At 33.2% G+C, this 24916-nt stretch overlaps 1 protein-coding gene and 1 long non-coding RNA gene across 6 annotated transcripts in view; both read right to left on the bottom strand.

Annotated features, from left to right (window-relative positions):
- slc44a5b (solute carrier family 44 member 5b) overlaps positions 1-13886 on the bottom strand; it is an 80827-nt gene extending 66941 nt beyond the window's left edge. For all 5 annotated transcript variants that reach the window (XM_087263451.1, XM_087263449.1, XM_087263452.1 and 2 more), the window contains exon 1: positions 13717-13886. In XM_087263451.1, the coding sequence (XP_087119577.1) occupies positions 13717-13753 (37 nt within the window). In that variant the 5' untranslated portion in view covers positions 13754-13886. The remainder of the gene's footprint in view (positions 1-13716) is intronic.
- LOC147842616 (uncharacterized) overlaps positions 1-24916 on the bottom strand; it is a 1013036-nt gene that overhangs the window by 687740 nt on the left and 300380 nt on the right. The gene's annotated exons all lie outside the window — the stretch shown is intronic.

Here is a 24916-nt window from a genome sequence, read left to right as displayed (position 1 = left end):
GTGTCTTTACAGTGAGTGACAGACAGCGAGACAGACACGTAAACGGTCAGGGACAGATGAGCGGGCGAAGTGAAAACAGTGACAGACTCAACAGATTGGTGAGGCAGGAAACTCTCTCCCTTTAGACTGCCGTTTTGCTGACTCAAGCCAAACATTTTATTATTACTGCAGCTTATTCTGGGGAGTAATGCTTTACTTCTGATTTGCCAACGTCGTTACGTCTAATCAAAAAGCTGTTCATAATTTAATCAACAAACTGATTTTTCAAACGAGAGTAATTACTTCATGACAACAGAGGCAGCAGTCAACGGTTCATTAAATTTTGACAAAACTGGCAATTGATACCTTTCAGTTGACGCTAATTAGAGACTGTCATTGAACTGTTTTGTACCACTACAATGCTAAAAAGTAGAAAGACATACAGTTGAAGTCAAAATTATTAGCTCTCCTGTGAATTTTTTTTCAAACAGTTCCCAAATGATGTTTAACAAAGGAATTTTTCACAGTATTTCCTATAATATTTTTTCCTATTTTTTGTTATTTGTTTTATTTTGACTCAAATAAAAGCAGTTCTGAATTTTTTGACTGAATTTTGACTCTACTAAAGCATAAAAATACCATAACATGTTTGCAGAAATTTAAGAAACAAGCTAAGTGAACATATTCTCTGAAAAACAATGCTGAAGTCAGATATTCTGATATTTCAAAATGTGCTTTACGTGCCGAAACGCTGACTTTGTTTTGGTTCTTTTAAGCTTCCCAAATTCAGCACCCCAGGTTTGATGGAAAACCGCGTATTTCATTCATTCAGAAAGGCTCTCAAAGCATGTGCCTGTGACTGAAATGCAGCCTCCGGTGGACAGTAGCAGACTTTGAAAAGTGACAGATTCAGTTACACGTGAGGATATTAATTAGCAAATAATATAAATATTACAAACATAAGCATTAGGTGAGAATGTAACATTGTAATCCTGTGTCCTAACATGCTACGCTACTGTAAATGCTATGCTAAATGCTACGCTACATGGCGAGATTTGCAGTGATAAACAATTTGGCTGTTTGCACCAGACAAAACACGACAGAAATTTAAACACAGCTATTCAGCAGCACAGAATATGCACTCACTCACGAAATGGGAAGATTTATAATGTAATTAAAACATATTAAACTGATTTGTGTTAGTTTGCGTTATTTTACAGTTGTGAAGTTTGATTTTAAACAGTTTATTTTACTTTCAAGATCTGAGGTGAACTAACTGCTGCTGCTTTCATGGCAATAAATGTCATGTAAAAGGGCATTCAAACTCACATTGTTAGCATTTAACACTGTATAAAGCACATGAGATATACCTGAGGTGATCATGTCAAGTTTTCTGTTGTTCAGCTGCAAAAAATAGAAACCCTAAAATATAAAATATATTTTTAGAATATTTCTAAAATATAAATTTCAGGTGTTGATTAGGACAAAAAGCTCCTTTTAATATGAACAACATTTCTTAGCGTGCCATTGCTTTTATTTAGAACACGATTTAAAATCAGCCTTAAATCAGTGTGCTTGATGGTCAGATACACTCACGTCAATCTGGCAACCTGCGCTTGCGTGTGTTTTGATCCAGGAGTGCAATCATATGAGGTGCCGTATAGGATTTAAATCAAACTTTGCTTATCAACACATACATAAAACACATGTATATACACCTATAAATTACTCGCATATACACCTATACTACTGGATGTTCAAAACAACATGGATGAAACTTGTGTATATACATATAAACTTGACGCATGAATACACCCACATACACACGCACATACATATAAACTCGATCCTCACATAAACACTCACATTAACACACGCACATACATATAAACTTGCTGCATGCAAACACACCTATACACTCTTGCATATACATATAAACTTGATCTATGCATATACACCCATAAACTCTCACATAAGAATATAAACTTGATGTGTGCATAAACACCCAAATGACACTTGTGCAAACATACAAAATAAAATTCACAAACATATATACAGTTAGTTGTGTATATACATATATGCAAGTGATTTCATATGTGTGTATGCATGAATTTTCACAGTAAAAGGAAGTTATTTCACTTTAAAAGGAAGTCGTTTAATTTCAACGTAAAAGTCCTTTGAGTGTAATGAGCAAGGTTATTATTTGTCATGAATCAGGTTATTGCAAACCTTAAGAAACAGAAATAATGTGATTATTAGAGAAATTACATCTGTTGAATTATGAAAATAGATTATCCTAATTCTAAAAAATAAATAAATAAAAAGGTAATGCAAAGGAATGCTCCTGCAAAATTAAAGGTTTATTATGCAATTAAATTATTGGAAATGTTATTATGGTTTAATAAATATAAAGTTGCTTAAGTAATCATTTTGAATAAAATATGTTTGTCTAATATTAGTTTTTTTATGTTTGTTTTATTATTGGTGTCACTATTCGTCAAGGGTTATGATACACACTTATGTCCAGTAGGGGGCAGGAATGCACTTAAGTGGGTTTTCCTGTCACCAATAAACAGGCTAATGCACCAAAATGCTGGATGCCAGCTGCTGTAAAAATATAAGTAGTAGTTATTAAACACAAAAGGAGTGTCCAGATAATATATATAGCTTTTCCTTGGGGGTTAACTTGACCAACATGTTGAGCAGAGACTTTTAATCAGCGTTTTTTTTTTTTTTTTTGTATATGCTGAATAATTAACAATCAAAATTATACCAAAATCTTGAATAGTCTATTTATATAGACTAATATTTTATATAACATATGTTCATAATTTAACATATTTAATCCCTCTATTAATCACATTATTTCTATTTCATAAGCTTTGCAATAACCAGATTTGTGATAAATGTTTGTGAATTTTATATATTTATTTATTTTTTGTATGTTTGCGCGAGATGTTATAGGTGTGTTAGCATGCAGTGAGTTTGTGTATGTGCGCGTGTTGTTGAGGGTGTATATGCATAGACAGAGTTTATATGTATATGCGAGTATGTATAGGTGTGTTTGCATGCTGCGAGTTTATATGTATGTGCATGTAAATGTGGGTATTTATGCGAGAATCCAGTTTATATGTATATGCAAGAGTGTATAGGTGTGTTTGCATGCAGCAAGTTTATATGTATGTGCGTGTGTTAATGTGAGTGTTTATGTGAGGATCGAGTTTATATGTATGTGCGTGTGTATGTGGGTGTATTCATGCATCAAGTTTATATGTATATACACAAGTTTCATCCATGTTGTTTTGAACATCCAGTAGTATAGGTGTATATGCGAGTAATTTATAGGTGTATATACACGTTTTATGAATGTGTTGATAAGCAAAGTTTGATTTAAATCCTATACGGCACCTCATACAATAACTTTTACACTGCACCTACAAACTTACATATTGAACCTTTAAGCAAAGTTTTTTTTCCGATTGTCTACAGAACAAACCATTGTTTTACAATGACTTGCCCAATTACCCTAATTTGCCTAATTAACCTAGCAAAGCCTTTAAATGTCACTTTGAGCTGAATACTGGTATCTTGACAAATATCTAGTCAAATATTATTTACTGTCATCATGGCAAAGTTAAAATATATCAGTTATATATAAATATTCAGGGGGGCTAATAATTCAGCAGGGCTAATAATTCTGACTAAATCGTACAAGGCAAAATGCTTAGCAAGTTCATTCAAAACTGACACAAACATTGCAAAAATCTATCTAGTGTCTGTTCAAATGAGTAAAATTGCTTGCATATCTCTCAAGGACACCAGCTTTAGCCTTGAGCACCAGCAGGACAGTGCACACGCACACGCACACACTATCAGAGTGAGTGTAAACATTACTTGTGGAAACTGTCTGAATAAGAATTTAATATTTACATCAACCACAAACAACAATTATCTCAATTGTATTTTTCTGCTGGCAACTATTACATTCTTAACTTACAAATATAACAATTTAATTTCAGATGTAAAGAATACAACAGTGTCATTATTCATTATATACTTTAATGAGGTTTCAATTCAGTTCAGGAACTGTTAGAATTCATCAACTTACTTTTTCCAGTACTAATCAAACTAAAGAATATATTATTTTATGAATAATAGTAAATACATACAGTGCTCAGCATATACGAGTACACCCCTCACAAATCTCTCAATTTAATGAATAATTTCTGTAGGATGTTTTACAATAATATATTGTAAATATTGCATATACATTAGATTAGTCAGTACAGAAGCCAAATCTAGAGCTGATCCGACAAAATATCTTACAATAAGGGCTCAAAAATTAGAAGCCCAAATTAATATGTTAAGGAAAAATATTAATTAACATTTTCAAAAATAGCACAACAGATGCCTCCTGGACGCCAACCTAGGGAGGTGTTCCAACCATGTCCCACCGGGAGGAGGCCTCGGTGAAGAGTGAGTTCATAGAAGCCTCATAAAACTGGCCTTTATGCTTTGCGCATTATAATACAAGAATCAGACCCAAATAGATCGAGTACATGCTGAAGGAATATCATTTACAGTAACCCAGTTAAAGCGCTCTTGGTGAATTGTACACAATTTAAAGTGTTCTCTTTAGTAGTCAATGATCTTCACTGCCTGACTGATATATGATATGAAGTGGGTCTCAGAATGTACAAGAAGCACTGCATTCAATTCCGTTGATCCACACCATGTCTTTAAAATATGAACTTTTATTTTACTCCAGTATTTTTAATTGAGTTTCTGTTACAGAGTTTCGATTGTGCTTGCTGATTCTGACGGCATGTGCACGTTTTACACCTGAACAACTAAATGAATGCTGAAGTAGGGATGCAACGATTAACCAATTTCAATATTAACCGCTATTTAGTTCATCACAATTAATTAATCGTAAAGGCTTCTCAACAAAACTGCTTCAACTAAAAGTTTACATTTTTGAGTTTGTACACCGAGGCTAAGACCCACGCACACTGGATCAACTATGGCTGGGGCTATTAATGAAGGGTCGTTCACATATTGCGTTTTTTGTGTATGCAAGTTTGTTATTTCCAATGGAGGTGTGCTGCTTGCATATTGGCAATGACTGCGTGCGCTGCATGATGCACTCATGCTTTCCAGGCACATCTAGTGAAAATAATGGTGCTAGTTATTAAACTAGTAGTGTTTTAAAATTAATGAATGCATAATAATTTTGATAACAGTGAAACTGTGATTATTACTCCGACTATAACCGTACAACTAAAATCCATAATTGTTGCATCCTTGTGTTTAAGTCTGTTTAACAGATTATATTTTAACTACAACATCGATGCTATAAAAGGAATCGTATAAAAATTTTAAAAAGTCACTATTCATCAGAAGTTTATCGAAAGGGGAAAAAGCTGTGCATATACGCTACTAAAGTATCTCTGCAGAAAGTATCTTGAATGGGTGATATCTGCCTTGGCATCTGCCTCAGACCATTTTTTACAACAACAAACAAAATCATACATCTCTTTCTCTGGAAGCTGTATTGAATCTCAGGCCGGAACCACACCATGTAGGAAAGTTGCTTTGTGTTGCAAGTCATTCATACAGGACCAGTGATGCCGTCCATTAGCTGAAGCTATACAACTTCCCAGTGGTTTACAAAGGCACTGGGAAAGAGATGACACCCATTATGAGCCATTGCTCCCTCAGCGTGGCGTCTGAGTAGAATCGGTCATTGTTAATGTCCCAGGCACTCGGTAGAGAGCTCCTTCTGAACTCTACGTGCCACTGAGAGCTGCTTTGTACAGTGGACATGAAAGAGAGTCCTATGTGTTCAACTCTTAAAAGATGAAGAGAGACTATCTGGTCCCACACCAACGAGCAGACTGTCCTCTCTATTAGCTACATAATTCCAGGCATCTTTAATGTAGTCTCTTGTTACAAGCTTCTGAAGCGGGAATCTAATTTGCTTTGGGTCCTTAAGGGAAGATTGTCCTGTTGAAGAACTGTTAATAAGATCCCTCCACATCCAGAGGGAGGCTTTTGAAAATTTACATCCGCATTGAACCGGCAAACCCAGAGCAATTCAGCTCCTCTATACTTCTTGCTGAGAGCTTGAAAGACAAATCTGCTAGCAAAAAGAAAAAAAATCTGCTGGCTATAATTAAGGAACAAATGCTTATTGCAAGAATGTCATAAAAAGTTGTGGAAATGGGGCTAAAATTGCACAGTTAAACGAACTATTTTGGCTGTCAAGATTAAATTCAAATGTGAAAATGAATGAAATGTGTAAAATTATGCTGTTACATTGAAATTTTGCATGTTGCATCAGACTCTGCATTTTCAGGCTAGGCATTATAACCAATTAGGTTTAACCGTTTTGTCTAAGCCTGAATGATCTTGATTGGTATTAGCTGATGACAAAACGTTTTTAGTCAGTATCAACTGTAGAAACATAAACAGGGCATCCATAGCAATTTCTGTAGGGAAAATGCTTGTTACAGTGCCAGATTTGATAAATAAAGATGCTTATGAACACCAGTTGCTACTGCAAATCTATGCAAAATGAAAAGAGTATTATGACTCAAATTTCAGTCTGTGACTTTTCCTCACAGAAAGAAGGGCTACACAATTTTTTTTATGTTGCGACATATATTGCAATATAAATTAGGTTATTAACTAGGTTAATAAAATATTATTAACTACCAAGTAGTATTGTGATACTATAAATAATAACTCAAAATATAAAGAAAATGGTTAGAAATACTACATTTTATGTTATAATAGGCCTACTTGAATTGAATTCATAATACCCTTATTGTAGAAAAAAGTATTATTTGCACATACTTCACCTAAAATGTATTAATTCTTTTTGCTCATCGTGTAGATAACTGATCAACAAAGCTATACCATATGAAATTTGTTACAAAAAGAGCATTTGTCAAACTAAATAAGGCTGTATGAAGTGGTCAAACTTTGTTTCCATGTTTTCTGTTGCTATTTTAAGTTTTTCATCTATTGTCTTTTTCAGTCTTATCAGGTAACAATTCAAAGTAGTTCAAAATGTCACTTTATGAGTGCTTTTTCTTTTTAAGAGATTTTTGCGGTTGTTGTAGCTACTAAATCATCTGTGAATACCACACAGTGTTGCACCCTTAAAGTACTCCACAGACTATTCAAATAAAATGGTCTATTGTTGCACAAGCGTGTGAGCATTTTAGTGACTTTTCCACATGCAACATCCTCTTGTATATAGACCATAAATGGCGATACTACCGTTTACAAACTACAGTGGCACCACAAGTGTTTTGGAGCCAAAGTATCAAGATACTACCATAATAGTGGTAAACCGTGCAACCCTAGTATGAATGCAATTGTTTTTTAATTTCAAGGATTATAAATTCTTTCCAAATGGTTATTCAACTCATTTAGTGAAATATTAAATAACCATTTGGAAAGAATTTATAATTTTATAATTTGACTGGGATGATTTTGTATAGGAGTGCATAAAATATAATAAACAATCAACAAGCAAAGATAAATTCAAAAAAGAAAAAGGTTAAGCAAACCGCATTTTTTTGTTTTACTGAAGAGTCGAACTCTATTCAGATATTCAGTAATTGAATAATCAAATGTAAAACATTATTGTATAGTCTTTGTTGTATAAACAATTCTGTCAAATGAATTGTTATTAAATAAAAAAATGCTACAATTTCCTGTTTAAAAACCCTCACAGTCACAGGCCTCAAAAAATACTTGCAAATTGCTAAATTATAATTCAGACTCAACATTGCGTATACTCACGATGTGACTACTACGAATGATCACAATATCGATGCTGAAACGATATATTATGTAGCCCTAACGGAAAGCTAGAATCTGACTATGAACCACTTTTAAGATTTATTTATGGTCATTTTGTTGTCCATTCTGCAATATCACATAACACAATAACACAAAAACAGTGCAAAGTAAAAAGTAACAGAGGCTGCGCTATCTGCTACCAGATCTATTTTCAGTTGTCAGACACACACATGATGGCTGTATACTAAAGTAATTTATAGTAAATACCATAGTGTTTTTTGTTAACCATACTGATAACTACATCTCCAATAAGGACAATGCAAAATCAGCTAAAATGTTGCAAGAATTGTCTTTTATGTATGGGCGATATATATTACATCAACAAAAATGATTGAGGTCATGTCCATGTGTTGTGCGATAAGTTGATTTATTGACTATTGTGACAGGCCTATTTAAAAAAAACAGCAAAAGTCTTTTTTCTTAACACAAAACAAGACATTTAAGAGAACATTGGAAACCAGCATCCACTGACATTCATGCAGGAACAAAAAAATGATAATAGGGAAGACTGTGAGTGCATTTTTCAACTTTTTTCAACATTTTTGTCAACAGTAGAAAGAAACTTTTAATTTTGAACTAAATTTCACTCAGACAAAAATAGGCTAGTTGTAATTAGCATTTCTTTAAAAACCTGTTCTTATTTTCACTTCAATTGTTTTGAAGCAGGAAAGTACATGAAAGCGCTACACAAAAGAGACAAAAGTTTTAATTTATGGGTGAAATATCCCTTTAAGAAGAAAACAAAAGAGATGAAATTGTTGCAGATAGATCATAATCTAAACAATTTATTCTAGAAAGTCTTGTTCTAGCTTTCACTCTCCTTCTTTCCTAGAAATTGTTCTGGATTACAATTGAGGGGCTCAATTATCAAACAGAGCAGGGCAGCACAAGCTCAGCCCCTTTTCAAATACACCCCTGCACTCTCCGATATTTGAAACCACACAGTTCCACTTCAAATTAACTACAAGTACAGATACCTCTGTAAATCATCTCAGTACAGTCCTCCCACATCCATGACACCCATCCAAGGACAAACAAACCCATAACAAAATCCCTTTGAAATTTCGAAATGAAACAGATGCCAGATTGATGCAGTGACAAAAAAAAAAAAAAAAACAGAAGCGACTTCAAAACAACCATATGGTTCTGCATAACATCACATTTTAAAACTTGATTTGAGGATCTCTCCGCAGACTATTTCCCACTTCTAGCTGACAAAACATGTGATTGACAGGTGGCTCGTGGGAACTTAACAATACACGAGTCAAAGGGCAAAGAGCTTGACCGTGATCGAGCAAAAAAGAGAAACAGCTGCTCCGTGCGCTATTTACGTGACAAAGAAAACTTTGTTCTTTGACACCCCAAAAACACGGGTCTATAGGCTGTAAAAATAGCATTTCAGATGGAGAATACCACATGATAAGAATTACAACTCTATTTAGATGGTTGTGCTGAATGGCTGTGGGTGCGTTGGTGTACCAGATGCATCCCTTTGGCGCATTATAATTAGCCAGATTGTCTCTGAAAAAATATTTAGCGCAGTAGTGTTAAATGGCTAGGGGGGGTCTGTGAGCGCTCCGCTCAAGCTCATGGGGGACTGTGAATGACTGCTTTCCAGAACAATGTGAAAAGTCTCTAAAGACTATGGAGGAATGTTAAGTAAATCTGTTAACTGACTCCAGCCTGACTACTCAGTGTTCTAAAGGTTCAGAATGATACTTTCAAATTCAGGAGTTTTGGTTTAGAGTTAGATTACTTTTAATAGTGTATTTTTATAGGTTGTTTTCACATGACATCATTGATGACACGCAAAATTAAGATGGAGGGATTGTTCTACATCAAAATGTTTCTGTTTTATGTTGTTTATAATTGTTTAAATCTGGCCAAATGATAAATGCTAAACAGCTTTTGTAGACTTCCACAGGTTTTTGCTCATAAAGGGGGAAAGTTCCAGAAACTGGCTGAAAAACGGAAGAAAAGGTGGCATCACGGTGTCTGCAGGTTTCATCAAGTCAAATTTAAGACTTTTTAAGACTCTTTTAGGACCATTGTGAATGAAATTTTAGACTTATGCGAAGCTAAACATTTAAGATTTTTTTAAATGGCCCAGTTGGGTCAATGAAATTTGTTTTTGCTTGCCACATATTTTAATGTCTATATATATATATATATATATATATATATATATATATATATATATATATATATATATATATATATATATATATATATATATATATATATATATATATATATATATATATATATTTGAATTTTAACCAAATAAATTTTTTTGTTATAAAACTGTTATAAGTTTCATGCCTATTCATAAATATCATGTCCACCCCTTCAAAGGCATATATTACGGTTATTGTCATTAGGAATTATGTCATTGTTTATAGTTTTCTTTTCCTGATTAATGAATTAAATTGAGAGAATTTTCAGTAAAAATGTCTAAAGGAACATACAACACAATATTTTAGTAAGTTTAAGACTTTTAAGGCCTAAAATTTGGTTTTTGAAATTTATGACTTTAAGGCCCCTCGGACACCCTGGTAATAAACATTTTTTCAATACATCCATGTGTACAAACTTTTTTTCAACATGATAATTAGTTTAACAGATTATATACTAATAGACTAATAAAGATTATATACAGGCCTAACTATGTGTATAAAAATGTTCATGTCTTATACAAAAATCAGATACAAACACCACCACACATACAAAATCCAGGACAATTTAACGTACCCTGCCATGCAATCGCTGCAATGAAATCTCTGTCTTGGTTTGCAATAATCCATGTCTTTACTGGTGTTTCGGCAGAATAAACAACCGTAACGTGAACATTGAGAAGTGCAGCAGCGGTGAATGTTTGTTGATTTGTAAGTTCATCGACCGAAAAATGAAATGCAACCCTTGAGACAAAACTTGAAGGTTATTATTGTGGAGCACTTATTCTTCCCCCTTACAAAAATAAATAAATAATAATGTAAACTGAGCGTCCATGCTTTGTATGCTTTCATCTGTTATTTTGTGATGCCTGGAAGATATCAGTGTGAAAAAAACTATAGTAATTTATAGCAAACATATAACCACATAGTAAAGTGTAAAATGTGTACAATTCTTTGTTAATGAATGCTACAGAATACTGTAGCAAAGTAAACTGATTACCTGTAATAAATACCGTAACGTTAGTGTAAACTGTGGTACATTGTGATGGTGTATAATTCAATTTTTTACTTCCTGCCCTCCATTTGAATTTCACGCATCCACAGAATTACATGACTGAAAACAACCTATAGTATCTGTGTGGTGCACACTGCACAGTTCAACTTTTTATATTAAAAACAACAGTGTCTACATCTACCAAAGTACAAGTCAGAGACCTAAAAGTTTAGCATTATTTCAGTCTTGTGATCATAAAATTGCAGCACTATTTGTGCACAATATTGCTGTATGTATCATAACCTACAATACATTTAGAGGACAAATGTGAAGATTTATAAATCATTTTGATTTTATGAGAATAAGCAAGTCTAAATCACACAATAGCAACAGCTTAAGATCACTGGTCAGCAACACTTTCAGAAAAACAAAACGTTTCTCCAACTGATGAATAACAAAAACACCTAGGGATGTGTTCAAAATTGTGAAGCTCACAACATCACGACTGTAACAAGAAGACAGCGGTGTGCAAGCTCATCCTGTCTTTTTTTTTTGTGGCATCATGTCCTATTAATGTTTGCTTAGATGTCTTTTAGTCCCTTTTCTGTTCATATTTCAGACGAACCACACCAGAGTGTGTCTGCAAGCACCTTGAGAACCAGCTTCACTACTTGGTTTGGTGCACACTAAAAGGTTTGGATGCAAGTCTTCATGAACTGCACTAACAAGTGAAGTTTTATAAACTAATTTCGAGAGGAGCATGTGACATGATTGATCGCGGCTGGCCTCTCATTCGTAATCAGCAATAATCCAATCAGATGGATTCAAGCTTACAACAAATAGCCCGAAATTCACTCAACTACCCCATCTTCATTTTGGAAGAATCGCTCCTTCCACCCCATCTCCTTTTCCTCCCTTTACCAGGTTGAGCTCTCAAGACCTTCCTGATCTTGGACCCGTTGATATGCCAAGCCTGCTAATAACGTCAAGCAATATCTAAGTGAGAACTCTTGAATGGCACAATTGTTTGCAAGTGAGCACACCATTGCCGCTAATCAGAATCTAACTATGTTTTATGTATTTATCTAAGAATACAACTTAATTAAGCATATACTATGAAAAGAAGCGCTTTTAAAACATCTTTGTAGTTTAAACTTAATTTTAAAGAAACCTGATATCGCAAATAGGCTAGCAAACAGTGATTCTTAAGGTCTGTCTACAAAGGCTGGTTGCTTAGCCTACTATTACAGTACTAGTACTGCATATGAAAGCTTAAAGGATAGTTCACCAAAAAAAGTGGTACTCACTGTTGACTTGTTTCAAAGCAGTTTGAGGTTTCATTTCTGTTCCGTTGAACACAAAAGAAGATATTTTGGGGAATTTTGAAAACCTATAACCCTTTACTTTTATAGTATAAAACCAAATACTTTGGAAGTCAGTGGTTACAGGTTTACAACATTGTTCAAATGATCTTTTGTATTGAACAGAACAAAACGGAAACCTCAAACTGCTTTGAAACAAGTCAAGGGTGAGTAAAATTTAAATTTTAGGTTAACTATTCATTAAGCTGTCATATACTGTAGTGGTATTATTATAGATTGAGGTAAACGTTGATTTTTATATTTGCATATTTTAAACAGTGACAGCATGTGACGCTCTCTCTATATTCTTTACCATGTTAGTTTGAGTATTCGGTCTTAAACTGCATGCAAGTATGAATTCAAAACAACATAAGCACTATTTGATTAACTGTGAACAATGTTGTACTTTGAAATTCATTGGCTGCTAATATGATATTATTATTTAGAATTAGCAAACAATACATTTATGAAATCACATTATTAAGGCAAAAGTGCTAATATAAAACCAACTTTACCTCAATTTGTTATAGTAGGCTACACAACCAGATAGAGGTAAAGTTGGTTTTGTATTCACACATAAAGACTTTCCCCTTAATAATATAATTTCATAAAAGTATTATTTGCAAAGTCTCAACAGCGAAATCATATTAGCAGCCAATGACAATCAAAGTACAACATTGTTTACAGTCAAATAAACAGTGTTAATGTTGTTTAAAAGTCATACTTCCATGCTAGTTCCGATCAAATAATCAAAGTAACATGGTAAACAATATAGAGACTTCTAAATGAACGAATGTGCGAATATAAAACCAACTTTACCTCTATCACAACCAACATATGTGGACAGAAAAACTCAATGAGTAACTCAATTGAGAGTAAATAATGTCAGTTTTCATTTTTGGGTGAACTATCCCTTTAACACAGCACAAAGACACAAAACACTTAGTATTCTGAAATAAACACCATCTATGTTTCCCATTATATCAATGTTTGCTTATATTAGACGCTTTCTACTTCACTTCTATGACGTACCAATTACATCTCTTGCTAATTACTAAATCTCAGAATCCGAATCCGCGCATTGTTGTGTGCACTGCACTCCATCCACTTTTAGGCTACAGCACTAAAGTAACTGCACTCATCTGTATGAAAACGCACTAGGGAAGCCACTGTCCTACATACATATCTTTAAAATATAAACTGCACGAGAAAACACTTGAATAATGAGTCGGTTTGACACCAGCATCACCACTGGGTCAGTTCTCTTTGTCAATGCTGGAATCACTGCAAAAACTTGATCTTCTCGACTCACGAGCTGCTGCTGTTCGCTTACCATAGTATGAAGGAGGAATTGCACTTTTCCTTGCCATTGCACCCCTGACGAGCGGTCCTCGTGTGTCTTTTGTTTATGTGATTGCATATGAAGCTGTGGACGTGAATAGCGTATCTCGAGCTCGTCCACATATACAACAGCGATCTGTGGTTTGCGCAACGCCGCGTCACAGTGTTTACAGCGCCATCATCAGTGGGATACTGCGCACACAAAGGCGGTCTATTCTATGAGTGACGTGTCAATGGTCCAATCGCTGAATGTTATTGTCTACAAACAGCCAATCCTAAGTCAGGAGGCGGGACCTGTAGTAGAACTGATGGGAAAATGAGAGAAATCTCACAGGCAGGCACAGGAAAAACACTCCACTGTCTACATAAGAATGAAGGATATCAGCTGAAAACAATGTGCTACTGTTTTAAAATTCCCCATTGCTGCTCCACATAAAAAGAATAGTGTTTTATGTACAGTGTTGCTTTGTGTAAACAGTTATCGACGACATATATGGCATTTTACGAAATAGGCTAAAATTTAGCCTATATTGACATTAGGATTAGGATAAACTTTTATTGTCCCAGAGAATAAATTTGTCTTGGGCAAAAAGGTGCTACAACATTGCTCTAAGCGGACAATAAAATACATAAAACAAACAAAACAATTAAGTACAATTACGAACATGCTTACAAAATAAGACCATATATAAAAATATGAAATATATAAAGCACAGAACACACTCAGGTGCTAATAGTTTTATCAAGGTAGGAACAAACAAAAGCTTCAATCTATTGGTCTTATCCCAGGTGATAAAGAAGTGCTCTGAAATATATTACAAATGTACTTGAAATGTAGATAGTATGCTTTAAAGCACAATTAACACAAATAACATACTTAGTTAAAGTGCATTCTAAATGTTTTGCATTTTAATTTATATATATATATATATATATATATATATATATATATATATATATATATATATATATATATATATATATATATATATATATATATATATATGCTAGAACTCAAACATACTATTTATGCATTTTACTGTATTTACAGAGAACACGCTAATTCTATTTATCTTAAAGTATGTTTTATGTGTACTTTGTATAAGAACATTGTGAAACTGTGCCAATTTGAGTGTGTTTAAAGTATATGCATGTTATTTGTAATTATTTTAGACATAATGAAACTTAATTTAAATACTGCAAATGAGCATGTGCTTTAGCCTGTATTTCAAAATATTTTATTCACACTGTTATACAATGTTAATTGTCAATTTAAAAAGGTGAAAATTACAGATTTCAAGCATGCAAAAACCATACAGTTATTTGTGTTTGTATTAAAAATAAATTCTTCTGAATGATTTTGTTAATTATTGTTGAAATAAATAGGTCTTGTAGTACTCTGAAAATGTATAGTAATAACACAATAATGTGAAGCTTAAAATATACTTCCACTGAGCTTAAACAATAATCTAAAAAGTATTAAAATGTACTTCAGCCGTGCTTAAATTATACTTCAGCTGAACTTAAAGTATACTTCAACTGGGCTTATACTATACTTTAATTAGTTTTTAAAATACCCTCAGCTGGGCTAAAATACACTTTATCTAAACTTAAAATATACTTCAACTGTGTTTAAAATATACTTTAACTGTGTTTCAAAGATTTAATTTAAATGTACTTTAAATAAAATACACTTTTAAAAGTACACTTTGATTGTACTTAAAGTATGTCCATTTTAACATAACTAAGTATTTTGCAACATATTTCAAATAGCTTAAAGTTAATCTTAAGTGTATATAAAATAGCAATTAATATGCTTGAAGTTGTTCCAAATTAACATTAATTAATTCTATTGAACAGACAGATTTCCAAACCAGACTGTGATTCCATAGCGAATAAGACTTTCAAACATAGCTCGGTAAAAAACAAGCAAGATTACTATATTAAGATATATTAATTACTGTGAAGTTAAATTATATTTTTGTTTCTTTTTTTCCCACAAAACCAACTAATCATTCAGTATTCACTAGTGTGAGGAAATTAGTGAATAAAAAAAGCTACTAAAAAGTATACTGTTGTTAGCCTCACTTATATGGGGCATTCCACCAGAAACGTTCATTATCTGTCCCTGAAATAAAAACATAAATACAGTAAATAAAATAGTATTTTATCCCATAAATATCTAAACTGAACTGATGAAGGATTTCTGTGAGTTGTTCTGTAAAGGAATCATTAATTTGTTTCTCAGATTTGTTTTCTTTATTAAAAGCACTTTACTCTGTACAAACTCTATCCTTGTCCACAGCCCAAATGAAGCTACAGCTTTAATAGTTTTGTTATGCTAAAAACTGTTATTCAGAAAGAAAATGCTTCAGAAATAGTAAGTTTAAGTTGTTACTATTCACATCAATTGATTAAAAACATGAAACTATTAATAAATTCTACAAATAAATACTACAAATAGGCTATTTAATAAAAATAAATGTACAATTGTTTCTTTGTTTCTGTCAGTCCTGTCACATTTGCATTAAATTTAACATAAACTCACTTTAAAGTGACATTATTTGATGGAAAAGAAGCTGACAGTGATCAAGGATGAGTTCTATCATTGAACTGGATGATTTTATGCTTGCTTTTGTATTTTTTTTTTAAGAACGACAAGCTTAAGTCAGGCCCTGTCACGTTTTTTATAAGTGAAAATGTATGTTTTTGGTAGAATATCCCATATAAAATCCTAACTGAACTTTCTACTGATACAAAAATAACACTTTCATTGTATGAGATCATTATAGTATCCTACATCTTTTAAAGATTTTGCTTGCATTATGCACTAAACAATAAAAGTGCCAGTTTGTATTGACTAACTGTATTTAATTGTAACATTAAGCTATAAACAATTGTAAAATATAGCGTCTTGCAAAGAATGAGTAAATTGATCAACCTCAAGCTGTGGAAATGCTTGATATTAAATTACCATAGCTGCCAATGTTTGCAACTCAACACCTGGTGGCAGTAGTGTGTTGTGATGAATGCCCAAAATAAAAAGTTAAACATGCACGGTTTGAATCAAGTGTGTAAAATAAGGGAGACATGCTAAAATATGCATTGCTGCTGTCCCCAAGATTAAAAAAAAAAAAAAAAACTACAGCAAGAAATGTAAAATCATGATTTGTGTAGCAGGAAATAAAGTCAGTGAAATGTAATGCAGGCATAACAGTATATGCTATACTGACTGATTTTAAAGGGATAGACACCCCAAAAAATGTCAAGTTTACATATAATAAGATTATAATGCCTCTGAAAAAGCTCAGATGATGGTGACAAGGTTTTGAAAGTTCCTGATTGGCTAATTGACAACATTTAAGTTCTTAAGTGCTTCCTTGTGTGAAATGGGAAAACCAACAAGCCAGAATCAAAAAAAAAAAAAAAAAAAAAAAGCCAGATTACAATTTGCTAAATTACACTGGTAAAAGGAATCATTTTTGGAGACATGTCCTGTGGTCTGATGGAACTATAGGATTGAACTGTTTGGCCATAATGACTGTTACATTTGGAGAACAAAGGGAAAACCTAACAAGCCAGGGAAGACCATGACAACTGTTAAGTATGGGGGCGGCAGCATCATGTTGTGGGGCTGTTTTGCTGCAGGAGGTACTGGTCCACTTCACAGCATAGATAGCTTCATGAAGAAAGAACATTATGTAGAAATACTGAAGCAACATCTCAAGACATCAGCCAGGAAATTAAAACTTGGCCACAAATGGGTCTTCTAAACAGACCATGACCCTAAGCATACTGCTAAATTAGTTAAAATGTGCTTTAAGGACAACAGAATGATTGTTTTGGAGTGGCCATCACAGAGCCCTGATGTCAATCCTATAGAAAATGTTTGGGCAGAGTTGAAAAAGCTTGTGTGAGCAAGACAGCCTACAAATCTGACACAGTTACAACAAATTCTCTCAGGAGGAATGGGCCAAAATTCCTTCAAACTATTGTGAGAAGCTTGTGGGAGCATACACAAAACATTTGACCAAAGTTTTACAGTTTAAAAGCAAAGCTAAAACAATACCAAGGAAATGTATAAAAAGTTTTGACTGTCTAGAAATTATCAAAAAGTTCTCAAAGAAATTCTCTCACTATTCTGGCATTTAGCAAATGTAAATCATTTAGGTAATTCCAATAGACCTGAAATAGTAAACGTTTAGTATGAATTACCATCAGACATTTTTAAAAAAAATGGTTATGTTCCTTTTTTTAGAGTGTACTGTATGTAAACATCTGGTTTCAACTGTAAATATATTTTTAAGGGTCTTATAAATACCCACTTCAAGTAAATTGTTACAAAATGATGTTCTTTATAACTAACAACTGATGATGGAAAGATTTTAGAGCATAAATTGATATGTTACATGTATTTTATGTGAGCAGTGAGCTGTAAACGTTTATTTTATGCATTTTATATGAGTAGTGTGCTGCTATTGTTTTGGTCCTTCTATCAATGTTGAAAACTATAATACTGCTATTTAGGCCATACATGTTTGCAATGATTATTTAATGAATATAAATATTTTAAATAGAGATTTTTTTTTTTTAAGTGAAATCGTGAGCCACCAAAGACTAAAGTACCACCTGTGGGCAAATTTACTAATTAGAATGAAGCAATCTAATAAGGAACCATCTTCACATATCTTTCATCCTGATCAGAGAGCCTGATTGAAATTTAAAGTAATTTTCTTTTCTCCCTAAAGCCGAACTAATTGTCCTACAGTGTGGGGTATTATACAAACTGAAACCAGTTCAGACTTAGCTAACTAACTTTAGATCACTTCCTCATGTGGGTATTCTCTGTGTGTTTTTTCTTTCTTTTTTTTCAGTAATGTCCTTCAATAAGCAATCTTAGGTTTGAGGGACTCTCCTTTCTTCAGGCTCCTGCTGTGAATAGATTAACATTCTGTGTGTGATCAGCGGCGTCTCCTGAGGAGGCAGCTCATCTGTTCAGGGTGCTGCGTAAAAGGCCACACACTTGTTGGGGTTTGGCTGGCTCCATCTGCTTCAGTAGCTTAAAATAGCTTGGGCATGGATATTCATGGAGATATTCCTGAGCTCTTCTGAGTCGAGGCTCCAGGTTCAAATTCATCAAAGGTCATAAATTATACGTATGTTCAGAGTATCTTTTAAAATGTTTCAAATTATTTTATAGGTAACACATTGGCTCAGTGATTAGCACTGTCACCTCACAGCAAGAAGGTTGCTAGTTTAAGCCCCGGCTGGTTCAGTTGGCATTTCTGTGTGAAGTTTGCATGTTCTCCCTGTGTTGGCGTGGGTTTCCTCCGGGTGCTCCGGTTTCCCCCACAGTCCAAAGACATGTGGTATAAGTTTTTATAAGATATATATTTTAATAATAACTTGCCTAATTAACCTAACTGGGCAAGTATTTGAAAAAGTATTAAAATATAATAGTATATTATTTAACTGTATATATAAACTTTTGAGAAACATGGTGCTGCATTTAAAATCTAGTGAGAGGAGAATAAAATACTACGAGAAACACAAACTGTAAACAGAGAGGCAGAAAATAGATCTGTCCATCCAATGGAAGAGCAGCGGTCTGTGACCTCATCAACAGGAAAGTCTTTTTAATTCAAATAAGCTTTAATTGTATGCCACACGCATCAACAACTATTCCCGCAGTTCAGAAAAAATCTCAGCCTCAAGGAGTGATTTAATCAAATATACTGATGAGGCAGTCAGGAGGGCAAGCAGCATCTAATTCTCATTTGTCTCCAGTGACAACAAACAGCGAATCAATCCCCAGATGCCTCTACCCTTTTCTAATTTTCACCCACGTTCAATGAGGGGAAATGAGCAAATTTCATCCCGAGCACTCCACCTCATTGGCTCCTTTTGATTAGTTTGTTCTCACAGACAAACAGCCACATACTGTACACTGTAAAATGATTTGAGGTAGAAATACGCAGTGCTGAATAATAATCAAAGACTTACTTGAATTTGATTGATTATCCTTTTTTTTTTCAATGACTTCTGTATTTGGTAAACATGAAATCAATGTAACTGAAATGTTTAAATATAAAGGGGAAAATAGATTGTAATAAAATGTTAATTGTTAGAATTCAGATTTTGAACCATGACAACTGTAGTTCTTAAGAAAATACAAGATATGTACTTATTAGGTTTCTTTCATTTGACTTTAAAAACAATGCAAGGGTTATGGTAGTTGCATAATTCTTTCTTTTACTTTAAGAGAGAACAATGTTTTAAATGCATTGATGAAATTGATACAAATGTCAGGTCAGGATTATTGTCACAATCACCAGCGATCTAACCACCATAGATCACTGGAGAACATTTGCATTCAGACAAACTACAATCCTGCCTTAAAATGAACAACAGATCCAGTCATGCAACACACACACACCTGCTCCAAATCATCATTGATTACACAGCTGATGCTGCTCAATGACTGATTACACACACAAATATACGACTCACTTTGAGAGTCTTGTAAACTGATTGTGAATATTACGACATGTTTTCTCTTGTCTTGCCTTTTGTGTTTAGACCTTGCTTTGCTTTGTTTTCTTTGTTTACATTGTATGCTGCCTGTCTTCTGACCTACTGTATTGCATGTTATTTTGACTACGACTCTGGATTGCCTATACACTTATAGGCAATCCAGTTTAATTCCTGTTATGACCGTTGCTTGCTTGACCACTCTGTTTTAAAAAACCTGCCAAAGGATCCTCACTCCATTGTCCAGCATCACTGTCACATTACAATTATTAGTTATAGCTAACTGATACTAAACTGTATAAGCTTAATTTTTGTTACTTAAAATTACTTCTTTTCAGTTGATATTAATAAAAAAAATCTAAATTAACAATTTAAACGTCTAAAATTTAAATAAAACAAACAAATAAAGAGGCAGATAAAACAACCTTTGGAGGGTCAAAGCAATAAAAGTGTAACACCCTTTTTTAATATATACATATATTTAAAAATATGTGTTTTTTAAAAATAATGTATTTTTTCAGAAGACGCATATAATACACACACACATTTACACACAAATATTTTCCCCATGATTTACAGAAGGCAAATACTAACATGCCATTCAGTGTATGCAGGTCAAATGGACAGTGTTGCGTCTAACACATTACAATAACGTGAGTTACATAATGATACTACTTTTCTGGTAACGGGTAAAGTAACACATTACTTTTAAAATAAGTAATAATATTTGAGTTACTTTTTGAAAATGTAATCACAGTCAATGAGAGAAGTGTTCATTATTTTGAACGCATCAAAGAAAAGGAAAAGGGGATAATAGTCTCAATGGATAGTGGTTTTACTTAATATAAATAGTACAGAAGTAGCAAACACATTGCTCCAAACTTTCAATATTCTGTATATACCGTATGTATAGCTCTGGGTTCAGGAAGTTCTCAGTATAATTTTTTTAATGTGTTTTTTAAAGGTAATTGAAGGTGTACAGTAGATTATACAATGGTCAAAGTTCTGAGGAGATAAAGCCTCAGCCAGGTATAATAAAAGTAACACAAAAGTAACTCAAAAGTAACATAACGCATTACTTACTATAAAGATTAACTACATAATGCAACTAGTAACTTTTTGGGGAAGTAAATCAATGCATTACTTTCAAAATAACTGTTTCCCCAACTGTTTCCTCAACACTGCAAATGAGTATCACTGTAAAAAAAGCAGTTTTCCATATTTTGTGATTCATATTTTTATTTATTTTTTTATTCCTTCCCTGTTTAAATAATTGTATTACTTTCTTACAATAACTTTAAACATTGAAAAGTAAAAAAAAGTGACTTTTATGAACATTTTCAATAGTCTATTTAAATTGATGTATTGTATGGGTTGTGTTGTATATTAAGGTACAAAACCCTTGTAATAAACTACCTAGTAATAAAACGGTATAATAACCTTATAATATTTGTAATAATCTTGTGGTATGGTTTCTGTTATTTTACAGACTATTATTTCAAACTACTTAAATGTCAATAAAAGTCACTTTGTTAAACTTTAGAGTTGAGTTTTAAACATCAAAAGTTGACAAAGCAGAGATCAAGGTCCCATGATGCAATTTACAACTGTAAATAACAACAAAAAACCCTTGTGAATCACAAAATATGGAAACAGATATTTTTTTACAGTGCAGATTCATTTTCACATACATTTATAATATGCTAACGACAATAGAACATTTAGTTTAAATTATTAATTTATATTTTTGCAAAAGTTGTTTTTAACATTAAAATGGCTTATATATAACTGGATTTTATATGCTATGTACACTGTTAACAGTTTCCTGTAGATCAGAGATGCCAAAAATAGGTCCCGCCGGCCAAAGTTGGCCCATGGTAACCTTTGATTTGGCCCGCCATCCTATCTGAAAAGAGAAGGAGAGTAATGGGGAGATGATTGAGGCGAATGACTTTCACAGTGATCGTCATTCGGAATTTGACATAACCTTTTGGTTATTTGTTTCATTGCTGAGCTAAAAAAAAAACAGCTGAAAATAAATAATTCAATTAAATACTGTAAATAAATCAGACTATTAAAATACTGTCAGCAAACTGCACAAGACATCTGCAAGCAAATCAAAGTAAGCTTGAGTGTTGAACTGTTATAAAAGCATTATGTTTTACTGTAATAAGTTCATTATAAAATTTTAAAAATGATACTGCATTAGTCAATATGATTCAAAGCAATGTTTTCTATTTATTTTAAATATTACTGAATAAATTTGAAAATTACCAATGCCAAATTTAATATACGTTGTTTTGTATATATTTGGCCCACACCCCTCAATCACATTTGCTTTTTGGCCCTTTATAGGAAAAAGTTAGGGCACTCCTGCTAGAGATGTACAGTAACTTACTGGCAGCAATTCCCCAGTAACTTACTGTTACCCATTTACAGCAAAAATATTATACTTGCATTTATAGCACCGTTTATCCTGCTGTATATGTATTTACGGAATTGTATGTATATCTTTACTGGTAAATATACAGTAATTTTCACAATGCAACTTTAAAATACAGTAACATACTGCATAATTGACCTACAGTAAAATACTGGTGAATTCTGTGTAATTTACAAAAATCGTTAACAGCGTATAATCACTTTTAAATGAGTTATTAAAATGCTCTATGAAACAAAAATCACACTGAACCAGGTATCAGCTGCCATGTGCACACTGATTTATTTTGTGTTTTTCTACCAAAACCGACGCACACAGCATGTCACCCATAGGTCATAAATCAATATATATCTCATTTTCACATAATAAAAGGCCTGCGAGCGCCACTAAATCTGAAAGGCGAAGGTCTGAGAAAGGCTGTGAGATTTGAAAAATGTATCGGCCGATATATGAAATATGGCGTTGTGTAAAAGGAAAAAAGATGTATTTCCATTTCCGCACAGTTCCAGACGAAATTACAGCTTCCAGCAAATCTCTGCTCCCGTGAGAAGCTCTGCCACATTGCATGCCATTTTTAGAAGAGGAGATGGTATCTTTTACATCCCAGCCGAACGCTGGCCTGTACTTTCTAGGCTGAAATCAGTTCGCATTACCAACCTTTCATTGTAAGACATCTGCATAAAGCACGATATTATTGGTGTCAATGACCTTAGAGACAGCAAACGATGATCCATTTAGATGTAGTGGAATGTCATAGTGACAGTGCATGCGATGGATTAAATATTGAAGGGTATATTCATGCCGTTTCCAATTGTAGACTTTAATAAATCATAAGCATGCTTTAATATGTCATTCGCAGAAGATTTTGATGGATTATGATGGTTTCTTAAGTGACATCTGACCACAGGCCGAAGAGAATTCGATGTGAGTTTGATAAATGGCATCCAAGAATTTCTCATCAATTAATGCACTGTAATAAATGGCCGAGGCCTGAGTTTAAAAGCACATGCGTCAAAAACATAAAACATGCTGGCTTTCTGTCTGCTAGATCACTCAATACAGATTATGAAAGTGCCTGCCTATAGCATTTGGTAAAGTATTCCAATTGATCCTTAAAGGTTTCAGTGTCACTGTTTAAAATGATAATAAAATTCCCTATAAAAAGCATCCAGTGTCCCGTCTAAAGTTTCAAATAATGACAGTATTTTGTTTTCTTTTATTTTAAACCGTCTGATTTATGAGTTACACTAAAAATCCTTTAAGATGTGTCATCCAGAAATCTCAAATGACTACATATAAAATGTTCAAATATCCTCTGCTGCATATTGATGATCATTAACATATCATATATCAAACCGTCTCATTAATAGGACAAATTGGAGAAGCGAGTTACAGTAATATAAAAAATAACAGTTTGACAAATCATTCTGCTCTACTTTATTCCTGTGAAATACACCGAAGTCAAACAAAAATTGGGTTTATTATGTTTATGTTCATAAGCCTTGAGGGCAATAACGTGAAAGCATTTAAATCCAAAGAGAAATATTTTTCACATACACTGAACATAGTACATTGAAGTACAGTTGACAGCGGATCATTTAATTGCTTTTTAAAAAGCAGAGGGTTTTACACCTTAGGAATGCATTATTATTGAAAAATTAAACAGACTAAAGTCAATGATTATGATTATAGCACCTTAAGACATTAATATTTCAAGACATTTTGAATGACTTTTTAGGTTTTTGCAGATCATCCTGAGCTAAACTAAGGTCTCAGGTGTTTGCAAGGATATGAGGGTGAGTGATATCAAATACTTTCATTTTTGGGTGCACTAACATTTTAAACTTAACGTTAAAGATGCGATACTGATCCTTTTCATGGCCGATTTGAATAGTCAATAAATAAATTTTTGATTTTATGATGTTTATAAAATCTAAAATTTGTGCACCCATGAGATAAAAATCTAATCTAAATAAAATTTTAGCAGCAATGGCTCAACTATAGCAAACATCAATCCTAACATTGTCTAGCTGTGTATAGAGTATTTCTACACTCTCAGAAAAAAAGGTACAATGAGGGTACAATTTTGTTCCTAGAGGGAACAAAATATAAAATTGTACCTTTAAAGGTCCCATATTGGTCCTTATGGTACAATTTTGTACCCAAATGGGCTATAAAGGTACAATTGTCCAGATTTAGGTTTGAAAGGTACATTTTTGTA

This window comes from Danio rerio, chromosome 8, assembly GCF_052040795.2.
Source record: "Danio rerio strain M-AB ecotype USA chromosome 8, GRCz13ab, whole genome shotgun sequence".
Classification (NCBI taxonomy): Eukaryota; Metazoa; Chordata; class Actinopteri; order Cypriniformes; family Danionidae; genus Danio; species Danio rerio.
This window is presented reverse-complemented; position numbering and strand designations above follow the sequence as displayed.